General features: G+C 42.2%; 1 protein-coding gene across 1 annotated transcript in view; it reads left to right on the top strand.

Annotated features, from left to right (window-relative positions):
* FRK (fyn related Src family tyrosine kinase) overlaps positions 1-17,715 on the top strand; it is a 71,872-nt gene that overhangs the window by 40,042 nt on the left and 14,115 nt on the right. The window contains exons 3-5 of the mRNA XM_074948281.1: positions 1,308-1,471; positions 2,144-2,312; positions 15,021-15,179. Coding sequence (XP_074804382.1) covers positions 1,308-1,471; positions 2,144-2,312; positions 15,021-15,179 — 492 coding nt within the window. The remainder of the gene's footprint in view (positions 1-1,307; positions 1,472-2,143; positions 2,313-15,020; positions 15,180-17,715) is intronic.

Here is a 17,715-nt window from a genome sequence, read left to right as displayed (position 1 = left end):
TGTTCAGGTGACTCCTCCCTGCTCTGCTCTTCTCTTGTCTCAGGGCTAGATTTTGGTCCCTCCTGCTTGCCCTGCCCCCATCCTCCTCACTCTGCTCTTCCCCTGCCCCAGGACCAGGATGAGGGACAGGGTAGTTCCAGTGGGGATTCCCCCCCATGTGACCCATCCCAGCAGTGGGAGCCTAATGACTCCTTTCAGCCCTGCCTCCTGGCTACTAGGACTCGGATCTCCTCCCCACACTCTGTTTTGTGGCTCAGGCTCAAAGTGGCAAGGCCTGAACATGTTGCAGTGGACCAGCTTCTCCACTTTATCTGCTGACTCTGCTCTAATCTTGTATTTGGGTCATCTGGGGTATGGGATCCCACAGATGATGGGACCCAGGCTGTGTTCAGTTTGGAGCACCTCTGCTGACTGAACAAGACCAGATTGCCCAGCACTCATGGTCTGGCACCAGCATGTCTATCAGAACTCTGTTTCTGTCTGTCTTGGGCTTGCAACATACTAGCAGCTGTGATCTGGTTTACCTCACAGAGGTGTTGGTGATGCTCATGGACCCAATCTGAGGCCCCCCCAGACTGTGGCTCCCTGGGATCCCATGGCCATGTCTGTGGGCAACCAGTGATGCCTGCCGAACATCAGGAAATAGGGGGTGTACTACATGGAGGTGCGCACCATGTTGTTATACACATAGGTCACCTGCAACAAGTAGGAAGGCCAGTCTCTCTGCCACATCTCTGCCAAGGTCCTGAGCCCTGCTAGCAGCGTCTGGTTGGCTTGCTTGCAGGGGGTTTTGTATTTTGGGTGGTAGGCTGTCATCCTTAGCTTGTGGCTGCCATACAGAGAGCAAAGTTCCTTAAACATCTGTTACTTGAAGGGCATGCCTTGGTCTGTGATCACCGCAGAAGGGTTGCCATAGGGCTGGGCAAAATAGTGCCAGAAGGCTTCTATGGTTGCTCTGGCCATGATCTCCCTGAGGGGTGTGGTGACCAGGAATCTGGCATAATGATCCACCATGGTCAGGAAGTCAGATGCACTGCTCCGGCTTGGTTCTGACTTCATGTGGTCCAGTGCTAACAATTCCAAGGGCACGTGGGTCTCCATTGGCTGGAGCGGGGCCCTATCCCCCACCTCTGGATGAGGCACCTGTGGGACTTATGGGTGTTAGGCACTTTTGCAAATTATGTCCTTAAATATACATTTAGGAACCTGACTTGGGTTACTCTGTTTTTAAAATGTTGGCCATAAGCTATATTGTACTATTGTCTATATTTAGTAGCTGGGAGCTCATATCTCAATTTATTTTTTAGTCTTTGATGGAGCAGTTGTGAAACACTACAGGATCCGACAGGAGGCTGAAGAGGGCTTTTTTCTTAGCCAAAAGAATATTTTTAAAACGTTGATTGCTTTTGTTGACCACTACACCAATAACAGCGATGGCCTCTGTGTAAAGCTCGGGAAGCCCTGTATAAAGGTAAAGTTAATTTTATATTGTGCAAAATATATATTTTCAAACTAAGCTGCTGGTTATCAGATGCTAGGTTGCAAAATGATGACCTGATTCTTTGATGAAGTTGCGTGGACAGCAGAACAGTTTCATTCTTGGAGCTGACACATTCATAATAAAATACCCTGACATTTTGAACAAATAATTGTGTGGCTGCAGGAAAAGAATGTGCCAACTTGTGATTTATGAATAGTTCTGTATATTGAGATAAAATCGCCAAGTTCATAACTCTAGATGTCTATAAGTATTACTGAGACAGAACCATCAGGTTCATGCTGGCAACATTTCATTGTTCGAAAAAGCTTGCAAGGGGGAGTTGATTTTTTTAAAATGTAGAGGCTCTTTGACTAGTTGTAGCATTTTCAAGACTTACACAATATCAGGTAACTGCTGCTCTTTCATTTAAAAGTTTTATTTGAAGCTCAACTAACTTTTTTGTAATAAGAGGTACCCAAGATGTGGATTTGTAGTTGTTTATGTTGTCTTTTGTGTTTTTCCTTACAGAACACACAGATGATAAAGATAACTTTATTCCTCCTAGCTGCAACTTTAACTGACATTTTTAAGCAAAGATTTATTATACACACTGCTGAACAAATAGAAAAATATCTAATGTTTGTGTTTGGTTCTTTATACCAGAAAAAAGTTCCTGCTCCTTTCGATTTGTCATACAAAACTGCAGACCAGTGGGAGATAGACCGAAATTCTCTGAAACTGTTGAAAAGATTAGGTTCTGGTCAATTTGGTGAGGTGTGGGAAGGTCTCTGGAATAATACTACACCAGTGGCAATCAAAACATTAAAACCAGGTATGTCACACATCACTTTGAATTGCTAATATTGTCAGGCCTCAGCAAGAGCCCACTTTCATGTTTTGTAAATAGCCTTATTTTCTGATAAAGAGTATCTAATCATCTTCAAAGACAGGCATATTCTGGATTCAGTTTGCTATTTTGAGATCCTTAAAGATTCTGTGGCACTTTGTACTAAGATTTTATATCCTGCTTACCTAAACTCCCACTGCTCTTTCATTTGTTCTTCAGTTTCACACACACAACACAAGCTCCCTGCCCCATCATATAATGTTGCTGGCACAAAATGGCTGACATTCTAGAGGTAGCTGCATTTCATCAGTAGGTGAAGTGATCATTTTATCTATAATCTGTAGGCTGTAAAAATCCTTCTGGTGGATAGGTGCTATATTGCTATAAAGTTTTATTGTTATAGAATCTGTATTTGTATAAATCTCTCTGTTGTTATTAAGAGCAGTAATACAGAGTAAAATACTCTAAATAGCGATTGGAAATGTGATAACATTTTGCATATTTATGACATACTCTACTAATTGCTGATGTTTATATACTGTATACCCTTGTGTGAATAATGTGGCATATGTTTGACTTTTTCTTTACTTTTAAAATTAATTTTAAGTATCCTTTGCATTGTAAAACAACATCTACCAGCAGATGGCACAAATCACATTGATAACAAAACCAAGCATAGTTGATATAAACATTTAAAAAAAAAAAGAGAGAGCGATCATAATAAGTTTTCTTTCATTCACAAAGCATTTGTGAGGTTCTAATGGCTCTGATTCAGGAAAGTCCCACTGAGGGACTTAAGTTTTTAGCTTGTGTGGGATGTCTGTCCTCTATTTTTCACTTTTTTTTGTTTTTTGGAATGGCGACATACAATTTCTTCCCTATTCTTCAAGTGCACATAATCAGTAGGCTCCTGATGATGCACCCTGGCCTCTCTGATTATTTTACAAGTATGATCCGTTATCAGGACCTTTTGCATTGTGAACCCAGGATCTATAGAAGACAACTTACAAAACAAAACTGGAAAAAAAAGCTTAGAGCCCCAAATGTGTGTTATTCACCTGAAGGGACTTCATTGGGTTTTGAGGAAAGGATGGTGTCATGTTACCTTCTCTCCCCTTTAACAGATTTTGGGCCATTTTAACAGATATACTACTTCTCTCACTACCCTGCATTTAACAGCAGAATGCATAATGTGGCCCCTGTATTTGATTTTTCTACTATATTAACTCAATATTTCATCTCTTTGTTGTCTTTGGTAATGCTGGAAGCCATCCATTTTACACAGACAAAAATTAAGGTACAGCGAGAGTAAGACTAATCTCTTTCTCTGTCTTTTCGTTAAAGTGACCAATGATCTTGAATGCCCTAACTGAATGCCCAAGCTCAAAGGTGCTCAGCATCCCCAGTCCCACGATGGGAATGTCAGTGCTCAGCACCTTTGAAAATCAGGTGGAAGGTATTTTAAGTTGAACACCCAAAATCAACGGCCACTTCAGGCATCCAAAATTAGCATCTTTTAAAAAACATTTTGGCCTTCCTCTCTCTCTGCTTCAGTCTCGCCCTCTGTAAAATGGGAGTACTATTTTCCAACCTATGTAAAGTGTGCTGAGATCTGCATATTAATGATGCATTATATATTATTCACTTCTCCATGAAACAAGCTTCCCTTTTAATACTAGAATCAGAACTGATAGAGCAACATAGAAACACATCGTCCCCCTAGTCCTAACTAAACTCTCCCTACTAATTTTTTAAAAGCTATCAGGAACGATAGGTCATTCAGTTATTTGTTTGGCTGATACCACATTTGGTACCACTTAAATTGTACAACAAAGAAGGTGAGAGGCCAGATAATCAGCCCTTATTCCTTCATGAAAGAGATTGGTTTTCACATGTTCAGCCACACTACTCCTTTCCACTGAGATCAATCCCTTGACTATTGATCAGTTCGTCAATCCTAGCTACATCCCCACAGGTGTCACTGGAAAGCTTGAGAAACACAGCACAGTATTACCCCATTATCACAAGGGAAGAAAATAAGGAAGGGATTTCTGCTTCAGTTTTTATGTTTATTGTTGGTTCCTAATCATAGGAAAGGGCTGTGGAGATTGGTTAAACATTTGCAGCTTCACACTGGTGATTCATCAATCCCAGAAGCCATTTATTGCTACATAGATAATAAGGCAATAAAAGATGATCACATAAATAAACTGCAGTAGATTTGTTAGATAAAATTGAAAATTTTACACTGTAGTTAGCAAAGAACTGTAGTTTATGTTGCAACTCTGGCAATAATAGAAGCATAGCAGTGTGGAGTGCTGGAAGACTTTACCTCTGATATTTAAAATTAGATTGGACAAAGCCATAGCTAATATATTATAGATATTGTTCTGCTCTGGCTCAGGAAATGGATGACATGGTTTAATTCATCTTCTCCATCTCTGTTTTCTATGGTGTGGTCCAGCTCTTGTTTAAGTCAATGGAAGGAGTGGGTTTGGGCCCTGTGATTCTATTATTGATATACCTTATAAAATATCACAGTATTCTACAGTAAAGACAAAGTATTGTGATAACAAGATGCTGTGTTCAGAATACTACAGCAGATTTTTCTTTGGGCAGGTCTTCACTACCTGATGGATCGGCGGGTAGTGATCGATCTATTGGGGATCGATTTATCGCATCTTGTCTAGACGAGATAAATCGATCCCTGAACGCTCTCCCCGTCGACTCCGGAACTCCAGCTCGTGAGAGACAGAAGCGGAGTCGATGGGGAAGCTGCAGCGGTCAAATAGCCACCGTCCTCACGGCCAGGTAAGTCGACCTAAGATACACTGACTTCAGCTACATTATTCGCGTAGCTGAAGTTGCATATCTTAGGTCAACCCCCACCCCCAGTGTAGACTAGGGCTAAGGGATTAACTTTTTTTGTAAAAATGTCCTATCCCCATTCTGAAACCTCCATATTTTAATATCCTAGCACATTGGGTTTCCAAAACTTACTTTCATAATTTCAGCAATCTCCATCAGATATATTGATTTAAATAATTTAAAATACCCTAATCAAAATGATAAAAGCTTAGTTTGGTATTAATAAAAATGCAACAGAAGCCAGATGTGGTAATTTACTTCATCTTAATATAAAGGCAATTGGGGAATGGCCTCTGTAGTTCATGAGTTTTGACATTAAGTTTGTTGTATTCTGGGACACATACTGATTCTTCACACTTAGAATACAGAGATATAATGGTCTTCATAGACATATAGTAAAAAAAGCCAGAATTGACCATTATGTTATCTGGTATTTCCTCTTATATATCACAGGCCATTAAACTTCACCTAGTTAGCCCTGTATTGAGCCCAATGACTTGTCGTTGACTAAAGCATAACTTTCAGAAAGGCATCCAGTCATGACCCGAAAGCATCAAATGATGGTGAATGCACCATTTCTCTTGGTAGTTTGTTCCAACGGTTATTCACCTTCACTGTTAAAAATGTGTGCCTAATTACTAATTTGAATGTGTCTGCCTTCTATTTCTAGCCATTGGTATACTTTTCTCTACTCCACTTTCACACCCAATACTTACTCCATGTGAAGGTGCTTATACACTAATCAAGTCACCTCTCAATCTTTTTTTGATTACCTAAGTAGATTAAATTCTTTAAGTGTCTTACTGTAAGGCATTTTCTCCATCTCTCAAATCACTCTTGGGACTCTTTTCTATGTGTACTACATTTTTTCAACAATTCTTTTAAAAAATCCTTTTAAAATGTTTCCATTGCTGGAAGACCTCCCAGCTCCAGGAAAATCTAATTCCCAGAATGCTGCAGGAAGTGGTATTGGTGAATCTTTCCCTAAGCCAATTTCCTAACATGGTGTGAACAAACATTGAGATACTGGAGGTGCTGTTTTTAGGGCGGACGGGCCGGGGGAGTATAAAGCTGATGTCCTGTACAAAATCAGTGGGTAGTTAGATTATCACAACCTAAATTCTCCCTGCAATTTCAGTTGAATGCCTTATTCTTCCTCACTTCCTATCAAACTGTTGTCTACTATTGTACATTATTAAAATATAGCTGCATGCCACGCAGATGGGCTAGGTTTCAGTGATGAAGGAGGTGGTTTCAGAATATTTAATGTGTACAATAATGCAGGATGAAAGGTGATATGTAACTGTAAGACATTAGTATCTTTGTGTTATAATGATTATTATTCCTGGTACTTGTAAACTACCAGTGGAGCACCAAACTGAGTTTATGCCAAGCTTCATTATGCAGCATTCCTTACAGGTCAGAAATTTGACATTAATTATTGTGCAACTCCTTAGTTCTGAGTTAAAATGAAATAGGCCTGGGATTAAACAGGTCGGTGTATGTACTAAAAATAGACCAGCCTTAAAATGATTGTTAATGTCTATATAACGTTTAAAAGTGAGAAAAAAAGGCAATTGTAAAAATAGAGAAAGTAGAGGCCATTAAGCATGGTATATGCAAATAAAAAGAATTTAGGAGTGAAATCAAATATATACATTTTAAATAATCTCTTTTATAAATTGTCTTTTTACATAATAAATTATTCAGAAGGATGTATATTTTTACGTCTATAAATCACTTACACACTTTATATAAATCATAAATAAGAACTTGATGTTTGCATATGCAAGTGGCGCACATATACAAATCTGACACCATAGAAAATTTGGGGTAAGAGTTTCAAAAGCACCCCTTGACTTACAGTTAGACTTAGGCTCCTAAGTCACTTTTGAAAATTTTACCCTAGGTCCCCTAGTATGAATGGAACTGTGTTGGGTATAGGAGTGCAGTAACATGTCACAGATCTACTCATGCTCCTCCTGTGGATACTCAGACTATGATGAAGAGATCCAAACATTGAATCCCATGTGCCGTAGCTTGCTGGAGCTATGCAGAGTTTAGGTGCTGTGCCTGGCTTTGGGCCTCTAGGAACTCAATCCAGTACAGACCCTGTGTCTGAAGCCTATCTTGGCAGTGGGGCCCCATGTGCCATTTTCCTCAAGCCTCCCCGGTGACTCCTGCATATTCCACAGAATGCCATCAAAGGTCTGAGCCTTCTGGATTGCAGTTTACCTCTTCAGGGGTACATAACAGTGAAAACAAACAGACACACAAACTATGCACCGGATTCTAAAACACAATTACTCTTTACTTAACAGCGCGAGCTATACAGAAATCTAGACAAAATAATAAACACACCTGTATACACTTTCTCTGCCTCAGTTTCTTCACCACTCTGTAGTTTTTTGGGCTTGGGCAGAATCCTCTGGGGTATCTGGGATCATAGAATAGAATATCAGGGTTGGAAGGGACCCCAGAAGGTCATCTAGTCCAACCCCCTGCTCGAAGCAGGACCAATTCCCAGTTAAATCATCCCAGCCAGGGCTTTGTCAAGCCTGACCTTAAAAACCTCTAAGGAAGGAGATTCTACCACCTCCCTAGGTAACGCATTCCAGTGTTTCACCACCCTCTTAGTGAAAAAGTTTTTCCTAATATCCAATCTAAACCTCCCCCATTGCAACTTGAGACCATTACTCCTCGTTCTGTCATCTGCTACCATTGAGAACAGACTAGAGCCATCCTCTTTGGAACCCCCTTTCAGGTAGTTGAAAGCAGCTATCAAATCCCCCCTCATTCTTCTCTTCTGCAGACTAAACAATCCCAACTCCCTCAGCCTCTCCTCATAAGTCATGTGCTCTAGACCCCTAATCGTTTTTGTTGCCCTTCGCTGGACTCTCTCCAATTTTTCCACATCCTTCTTGTAGTGTGGGGCCCAAAACTGGACACAGTACTCCAGATGAGGCCTCACCAGTGTCGAATAGAGGGGAACGATCACGTCCCTCGATCTGCTCGCTATGCCCCTACTTATACATCCCAAAATGCCATTGGCCTTCTTGGCAACAAGGGCACACTGCTGACTCATATCCAGCTTCTCGTCCACTGTCACCCCTAGGTCCTTTTCCGCAGAACTGCTGCCTAGCCATTCGGTCCCTAGTCTGTAGCGGTGCATTGGATTCTTCCATCCTAAGTGTAGGACCCTGCACTTATCCTTATTGAACCTCATCAGATTTCTTTTGGCCCAATCCTCCAATTTGTCTAGGTCCTTCTGTATCCTATCCCTCCCCTCCAGCGTATCTACCACTCCTCCCAGTTTAGTATCATCCGCAAATTTGCTGAGAGTGCAATCCACACCATCCTCCAGATCATTTATGAAGATATTGAACAAAACCGGCCCCAGGACTGACCCCTGGGGCACTCCACTTGACACCGGCTGCCAACTAGACATGGAGCCATTGATCACTACCCGTTGAGCCCGACAATCTAGCCAGCTTTCTACCCACCTTATAGTGCATTCATCCAGCCCATACTTCCTTAACTTGCTGACAAGAATACTGTGGGAGACCGTGTCAAAAGCTTTGCTAAAGTCAAGGAACAATACATCCACTGCTTTCCCTTCATCCACAGAACCAGTAATCTCATCATAAAAGGCGATTAGATTAGTCAGGCATGACCTTCCCTTGGTGAATCCATGCTGACTGTTCCTGATCACTTTACTCTCATGTAAGTGCTTCAGGATTGATTCTTTGAGGACCTGCTCCATGATTTTTCCAGGGACTGAGGTGAGGCTGACTGGCCTGTAGTTCCCAGGATCCTCCTTCTTCCCTTTTTTAAAGATTGGCACTACATTAGCCTTTTTCCAGTCATCCGGGACTTCCCCCGTTCGCCACGAGTTTTCAAAGATAATGGCCAAGGGCTCTGCAATCACAGCCGCCAATTCCTTCAGCACTCTCGGATGCAACTCGTCCGGCCCCATGGACTTGTGCACGTCCAGCTTTTCTAAATAGTCCCTAACCACCTCTTTCTCCACAGAGGGCTGGCCATCTACTCCCCATGCTGTGATGCCCAGCGCAGCAGTCTGGGAGCTGACCTTGTTAGTGAAGACAGAGGCAAAAAAAGCATTGAGTACATTAGCTTTTTCCACATCCTCTGTCACTAGGTTGCCTCCCTCATTCAGTAAGGGGCCCACACTTTCCTTGGCTTTCTTCTTGTTGCCAACATACCTGAAGAAACCCTTCTTGTTACTCTTGACATCTCTTGCTAGCTGCAGCTCCAGGTGCAATTTGGCCCTCCTGATATCTTTTCTACATGCCCGAGCATGATCCTTCCCTTGCAGCTCAGAGTTTCTCATCAGAGTCATGGAGCCTTCTCTAGTGCAGCTAGATTTTCTGACCATGTCTGGTACTGCTGTTTCACCAGAGCTCCCTTCTACGAAAGCACGCCTGTTCTCTTCCTCTCTCCTGCCCAAAGCTTCTTCTGTCTATGAAAAGCCTTTCCCCTTCTTCCTCCTTGCTTTGCCACCTCTATCCCTTTTTCTTGTTTCAGAATTTTTCACTCCCCCGCATCATGCAGACAAATTGGAGCAACTAGCTTCAGCTCCTTAGAATACCCATTGTTTGGTCGGAGTACAGTAGTTAAGGTTTCAGAATCACCCATTGTCCTTGGTTTGGTAGGCACATGCTGTACCCTGTGCCAGCAGGTGGTCAATTCAACTTCCATATAGCAGAACTCTTGGATACAATAATTTCATAATTATAACTTTGTAACATCAGCCAGAATTAATAAATTGTACAGACAAAAAGCTGTCATAGAATAAAAGACAAAGAAATGACAGTGTCTCCAGAGGGAATGGGGGAGGAGTTAAAGGTGATCGTTCAACACTGCATGTTCTATTATTAGGCGGATCAGAAGATGAATCCATATGGATTCTGAATCAGTTTTTCCTGACCATTTGGAAACTGATTTCTGATCCTGCCAATGGTGGATTATGGAGCCCTTCAAAATGTCAAGATGATTTGTCTATAGTCTTTACATTTACACAGGGTTTCCATTAACTTCACTGAGAGAGTCAGAAGATTCCTATTTAAACTGGAGGCTTTTGATTAAAGTAATACAGAGGCTTGTGAAACATCTTTAATATATTTTATGAATTCATCATTATTTGAAATTCTTTTATTTGGGGTGCCAGCCTCATTTGTGAAGATAGCATAAACTGTCATGTCATTTTTCACAACTGTTTATACACTGCTTTGACACCAACTCAGCTGTGTTGGCCAGCCACTCCCTGCTATTGTCCAGACTGTTTTTATTTTCTTTCCTATGAGATGGCAAAACTATGTCATGGCCAAAATTAGCCTCATTCACTGAAAATAGTACTGCCCAAGAGTAAAACCCCAGGAGAACATTTGTCAGTGCTTTCCACTTCAATCCTGGTTCTTAATGCAATCTCTCTGATCTCAGAAGGCAATGTATGTTGGACAGACAGGAAGACAAAGAAGGTTTATTGGGGCGTGACTGAAAACACAGTCACTTAAAACCTCAAATGAAAGTTTTAGCAACACATTCTTGTAACTGTTTACGTTGTACAGAGAAAGACAAAGTGTCCACTGGGGGCATGCAGGTGCACAAGCATAAACCATCTTGCGTTGAAAAGTTACACTAGGGACTACAGGACGCAGGCCAAGAACAGCAATGTTCAGGCTTCTGGCAATAAGAGTTTTGTCAGCCCATGAATGACACTACAGCTGGGAAATAAGGGTTCCCTTGTCACATTATTGTTTCCAGGCCACAATGACTATGCTGTCTCACCTTTAGGCCAGTCGGCCTAGAGCTATAGAATTTTGTTGAAATAAGCAGTAATCACAACAACTCTAAAAGAAAATAGTAGCAGCAGTTTCTTTCTTCCGAGATTTCCTCATGTGCTCTGTTATATGTTTCTTTATCTTTGACTCTGCCTAACAGAGGCTGTGACTTTTTAGGCACTTACAGGGAAAGAGTTGCAACAGATACTCAGCAGGCTTTCTTGTGAGAGATGCAGCAGAACACAATAGTACCTTCTTGGACAGTGAATGCAGTAAGTCTTAAAGTTATCATTCACTCCACAATCTGGTCTTATTGATTCCAACTGTCCATCAGGTATCTGAGACATAGTATACTCCAGTGGGTAGGGCACTAGCCAGGAGATGTTGTTTCTATTCCTGGCTCTGCCAATGACCTGCTGTGCAATCTTGGGCAAGTCACTTTGCCTCTCTTTGTCTGTTTCCCCTCCCAACCTTTGTCTTTTTAGATTGTAAAGTCTTTGGGAATGGGATTGTCTTACTATCTGTCTATACCATACTGAGCTCAATGGGCCCTCTAGGCACTACTGTAGCAATAATAATAATCCCTCTCAGACTAGCTACCTCCATCTGCCCTGAAACCATTCCTATGACATCACTACCTCATGGACAATTGTCTGCTTCTGAAATTCCTTTTACCCATTTCCTCGGCACACTCTCTTGTTTAATCTTCTTCAGTTCATCCCAACTATTTGACATACAGTATTTCAATAATATTTAATCTTTGTGATCTTTCTCAAAGAAATCCATTGCAGTTTATTTACCAGAGGATCCTTCTAACCAAAACTGAGTAAAACAAGCATTTCTGTTCATTTTTATTGGGCAAACTTTATTTTGTTTCTGTGACTTTATAAATAGCATGGAGGTCACTCTGGTGGTCAGCAGGTGAGCCCTTGTCTCAGTTTCCCTACACCCTGGGCATAAATAAATCAAAGAAGGCTTTCCAATATTAAAGAGCACCCTCTTTAGAGGGTTTCATTTATTTAACAGGAAAACAACAACATGAAACAAAATGATAGTTTCAATCAGCTACTCCACTGGAACTCTGCCCCTGCAATAATCACTTTTATGTTTTAGTCCCTCTAGCCCTGAAGCACTCCCAGGCTGGATTCCCTGCCAGGAGTTTGGGTCTCTGCTGGGTGTTCAGCCGGATACCAGCGTCTCTTCCACCCCCACCCAATGTGTTGTCCTTTGCTGAGCCAGTCCCTAGTGACTCCCCAGAAAGTCCCATGCCTAGTTCATTCCCTTGGGCTGCTTTGGTCCCTTGCCTGGGAACACTTTCTCTCTGGGCCTCTTCCTTCTTCTGTGAGCCTCTGTTCTTTAGGAACACTGGGTGTAGCTTCCTGCCCAGCTCCCTGAGGAGCGTCTCTCCTCAGGAGGTTCTTCTTTTCTGGGTTTCCTGACTGAGCCCTCGTAAGCTTTTATTAGGCCCGCGTACTCCTTAGTTAATTAACTGTCACCTGATTACTTAGGTTCTATGTGGGTGAAACCGGACAATCACTACGTTCTTGAATGAGCTCACACAGGAAAATGATAAAAGACAAAGACACCCTATCACCTGTGGGTGAACACTTTGTACAAAATGGTCACTAAATCTGATCTCTCAGCTCTCAGCCCTCATCCTCAAAGGAAACCTGTACCACACTTTCAAAAGATGAGCCTGCGAGCTTAAATTCTTAGTTTTGCTAGACACTAAAAATGATGCTCTTAATAAAGACACTGGATTTATGGCTTATTACAACAATCTGTAATCCACTAACCCCCCTTTTTTGCCCTTTCACTACAAGGGGGCTAACAGGCCACTTCACCTTGAATGGTCCCTTATAATATATTCTAACTACTTATGCTAAACTATCTGTTCCACCTTGCATTTAGCTGTAATACTCTGAGTACCTTTCCCAGACCTGAAGAAGAGCTCTGCGTAGTTCTAAAGCTTGTCTCTTTCTCCAACAGAAGCCAGTCCAATAAAAGATATTATCTCATCTACCTTGTCACCCAGTTACTTAGGCCCATAGGTAGATTGAGTTGACTCATTCTCCTTAGCGGAGCCTGTTACAGGTATTCTGGGTTCCTGACCCCCTCAGGGACTAGTCCCTGTGACAGACTGCTCAACTTCTACCTCAGGCAATCTCTCTCATCCTGCTATAGTAGATATCTCAGATTAGTATATTAATGAGGACAGACTGTTTTCAGCTAAATCCCTACCTGCTTATTATGATTAACTATAATGCAAGAGTTACAAGGTTATGGGGATCGAACAGCAAGGTTTGTTGTCATTTCTAAATAAAAAGTAAGTCTTAAAAGAAAACAAAAGGAGTATATATAGACAAACCAACTATTTATGCTTGTTCCAGAGGGAAATATATAGCTAGATAGATACACAAAAGTGTGTGTGTGTGTGTTTGTGTATGTGTATATATATATATATATATATTCTAAGCTGTCCATGGTTATCCCTCTAGCAGGAAGAACTCCATTTCTATCTCTGTTCCAGTTGCTATTTTAAACTGGTTAGATCCCAGCAGCTGGCTTGAAAGAGTTGGGGTGATTTTATGACATTAGTTATATTAAAAGATTCCTTTGTAAAACATTATGTCTTGCCCTGTGGGAAGACTCAGTTCAGCCTTCTCTGTAGTAGTGAAGTGACCCTCTGAAGTGCAGTTCATAATTTAGTGGTCCCTGAGTTAAAAATGGAGACCAGGACCTTGGATTGGGTCTGGAATTGATCTGGCAGCTGATGAGAATGTGAAACACAAGAGTCATGTGTTCTTAATTTACTTTAAGAGCAGAACATCTCATGCCACACATATTGCAGCTTTTGAATAGATAGCCTTCAGGGTCAGCTCCAAGGGTAGTGAGTTGCAATAGTGTAGCCTGAAGGTGATAAACAAATGGATCACCATGGTGTTAGGTCTGTATCCAAGTGGATTAATATAAACATGTATGTAACTGACAATGATAAAAGTATTTCTAGCTATTGCTAATATTTGGGCATCCAGCGGCACTGGCAAGTTGAGTAAAACTGCAAGACTGAATTGATTTTGCCATTTAAGGAATTTCAGAGGCCATTTAAGACAACTCTGCCTGTTTCCAAAATTCATGGTGTGGCATTTTAGTCCTGAGTCAGTGTACAGGATCCAAGAAAGGGGAGGTCAAATACCAAACTAACAAAAAATTAAAAAAAAAAAAAATTAAAGCATCTGCTCTTTAAGAAGGCCTCCAGACCAACCCCAGTCTACTTCTAGGAGGCAGGCAGGCTTTCTCCCTTTCACCAAGGCATCAGATTAGGGAAAGTGATGCATAACCCAGTTCATAAGGCCCTTACTTTGGAGCCTTGAGTAAGAGCAACCAACCATGTAATCAGAAAATAAGATTTCTAGAGTCCAGGTTAAGCTAGTGCCCCAGAACCTACAGCCTGTAGTTACCTCTCCCTTGCTCAGCTTCCTTTTCCTGTTTATAGAGAACAGCCCCAAAGGCAGGATGCTCCTTGATTATGTGCAGGCTGCCTTGGCTGTAAACTCTAGAGTGTCCCTTAAAGGGATAACACACCCCACCACAGTCAGTTTTTGGTCTTGGGATGCTTTCTGTGTGAGAGAAGCTTTAAATTCAGTATTTAAATATTCAGTTCTCTGGCTTTTTGCATATTAACATAAACGTTTCTTCGAGACGGCATGTACTGTGGTGTCTTATTTTATAAATTAAATGTCTCTCTCTCTCTCTCCCCCGCACCCCTATAAGGACTAACCTTAACATTTGTACACCTAGGGGTCATAGCACATGAGTCCTGTGCTCCCAGGCAACTGACATGTTTCACTTCCTAGTTGTTTTTTTCAGCTGCACTGATTCATTTCTCTGGTAACTCTGAAGGTTTGTGGTGCTGGTGTGCTTTACAAAGAGACAGAAAATAATCTTAGTGATTCCCACCGGGTTGCTGGGCCTCTAACATCAGCTGATTCTTTTTTTTCTTTTCTCTCTATTCTTGCTTCAGGTTCAATGGATCCAAAGGACTTCCTGAGGGAGGCACAAATAATGAAGCACCTTAGACATCCAAAGCTTATACAGCTCTATGCGGTTTGCACTTTAGAGGATCCAGTTTATATTATTACTGAGCTGATGAGACATGGAAGTTTGCTAGAATACCTCCAAAGTAAGCAAAACACTAAAAACTAATTTCAGATAGTACTGTAGCTTGCAGTTTAGTAAATGTGCTAAATAAAGAGGAAGAGTGCAGTGCTCTGATTTAATCTGAAAGCTGTAATATTTATTAGGATTGGAGGACAAAAAGGGTTTAGAAACGATTGATTTGTCAAATGACCTAAAGGTAATTGTGGAGAGTGGAGACAGAATTTACAGTTAGGTTCTTACTCACTTTATAGAGGCCCTGGGGCTTTGTGTTGATACTCTATGCCAGGGATCAGCAACTTTTGGCCCACAGACCGCCACGGTAGGTCTCTAGCGGGCTGGGCTGGTTTGTTTACCTGCCATGCGGGCTGAGGGATATGCTGGCCACTGCTTACCGCAGCCCCCATTGGCCTGGAGCGGCGAACCACGGCCAGTGGGAGCCGCGATCAGCCGAATATGTGGACGTGGCAGGTAAACAAACCGGCTTGGCCCTCCACAGGGCTTACCCTGACGGGCCACGTGCCAAAGGTTGCCGATCCCTGCCCTATACCTAAGGCTAAGATTTAGTCATGGGCATTTTTAGTAAAAGTCCTGGACAGGTCACGGGCAATAAACAAAAATTCACAGCCCCGTGACCTGTCCATGACTTGTACTATATCCCAGTGACTACATTTTTGGTGTTCTGGAGGATCTGGGGGCACAGCTGCTGCTCTGGATGGGGGTTCCAGGCACCCGCTGGTGCTGGGGGTGGTCTTCGGGGCACCCACTGCTGTGCCCACTGGTGCTGGGGAAGGCGGCACAGGACCACTGCTGCTGGGAAGAACCGGCCCCATTCGCCCAGAACTGCCATCGCTGCTGCTGGCGGGGGAGTCCCGCTGTCCTGGGACTGTCACCGACGCTGCTGGCAGGGGGCCCAGAACTGCAGCAGCTGCTGCTGATGGTGCGGGGAGGCCCTGCCAGCCTGGGACCATCGCTGACTGCTGGTGGGGGGCAGCCCAGGACCACCATTGTTGGGCTGGAGGGCTGGTGCAGCTGGCCTCAGGGCCGCCCAAGCTTCTCAGGCAGGTCTGGGGTCAGTTGCACCTGCTGGCTGCAGAAGTTACAGAGGTCCTGGAAAGTCATGGAATCCGTGACTTCTGTGACCTCCATGACAGACTCGCCGCCTTACCTATGCCTCCAGTTCATGACCTGAGATAAGCAAGTGTAATAAGTGAAATCCCAACCATAGTCTCCTATGCAGGTATTTGCAGGTGAAACCTCATCATCCTTGATGGAAAAGTAGTAAGGAAACTGGGTTGAAACTCATGGAATTTACATGCCTCTATCTGGGAATAACCTGTGCAGGAGAGAGTTCTGCCCACTATTCCTAAACATTTAAGAAGTGATGTTGTCCACAACGGTAGAGGTTCACTGATAGCCAGGAAAAATAGTCATTTCCAGTGTGTTACTGAGTCTGGCCACATACTGTTGTAAATATGGCAGGATGCAGTGCAGTGCAAATCAGGTGATCACGTTGTCCCTGGCTAAATTTCCCCTCCTCAAAATTTATTCTTCATTTCTTTGTTTTAAACCCCTTCCCACCCCTCAAACATTTTGTGCAGTGTTTCCTGCACAGTGGTCTGTCACGTTCTACCACAAAGGGGGCTGTATTATAGTGATGGGCAAGTGATCCTAATGTATAGTTTATTAAAGTGCTTCAGGATCTTTCCTGATGAACACTGCTGGATACATTTAAAGTATAATTTATGATTATTATTATTGAGCTGTCCCCAGGCAGATTAATGGAACACGACAGAGCAATATTTTCCTATTACAGATATAAATTAAATTGTCTCAAATGTATGAATATTTGTATTAGTTGTGATGTGCAGTGGCCCTGTTGTTACAATCTTGATATTTAGTGAGGATTTACCAAATCCTGCTGTCTCAAATGGGGGAAATATTTAATATTGAATTTCACGCTGGTAATATGTCTGTCAGTGAGAACCTCTCCTATCTTTTGTCTATTAAATAAGACATTGTGACTGATTGGTGAGATCATGATGCATCCCTGAGCTTTCTTTAATATTTCATTTCCTGTAGTAAATTATTTATAAAAGAGATGGGTTTGTGTAAAATTGTTAGTAACAAGGGACAGGAGGAGCTGTCAAATTTTCCTTACAGGGTAGAGAATAAGTCATGGGTAGGTTTTGTAAATTTATTTGCCAGTGCCTGTAGTTTGAGTGCATTGCCTCGCATTAATATCACTATTTTTTTCAAAAGTACTTGATAACAAACCTAAATCAACAAAGGCTAGGTTATAAATTTACAATCAGCGATGAGTATGGGGCACTGTGTAGCTGGAAGTGATGAGGAAGGGAATTGTGACTCTCAGAAGAGCATAGAATAATTCCAAAACACATGCATCCTTCTAGTCACTCCACTTTAGGTATCATATGCTCCTGAACTGCAACACACTCCATTCATGGATCTATTTTCTTGTCCAACAGACTGAACAATAAGAGTTAGTGTCTGTTGGTATCCACAAATGCAGAACTGCACTGCATTATATGGTTCTACAA

The sequence above is a fragment of the Natator depressus genome, chromosome 3 (genome assembly GCF_965152275.1).
Source record: "Natator depressus isolate rNatDep1 chromosome 3, rNatDep2.hap1, whole genome shotgun sequence".
Taxonomy (NCBI): domain Eukaryota; kingdom Metazoa; phylum Chordata; order Testudines; family Cheloniidae; genus Natator; species Natator depressus.
Note: the sequence above shows the minus strand (reverse complement) of the source record. Positions and strands in the feature narration are given on the sequence as shown.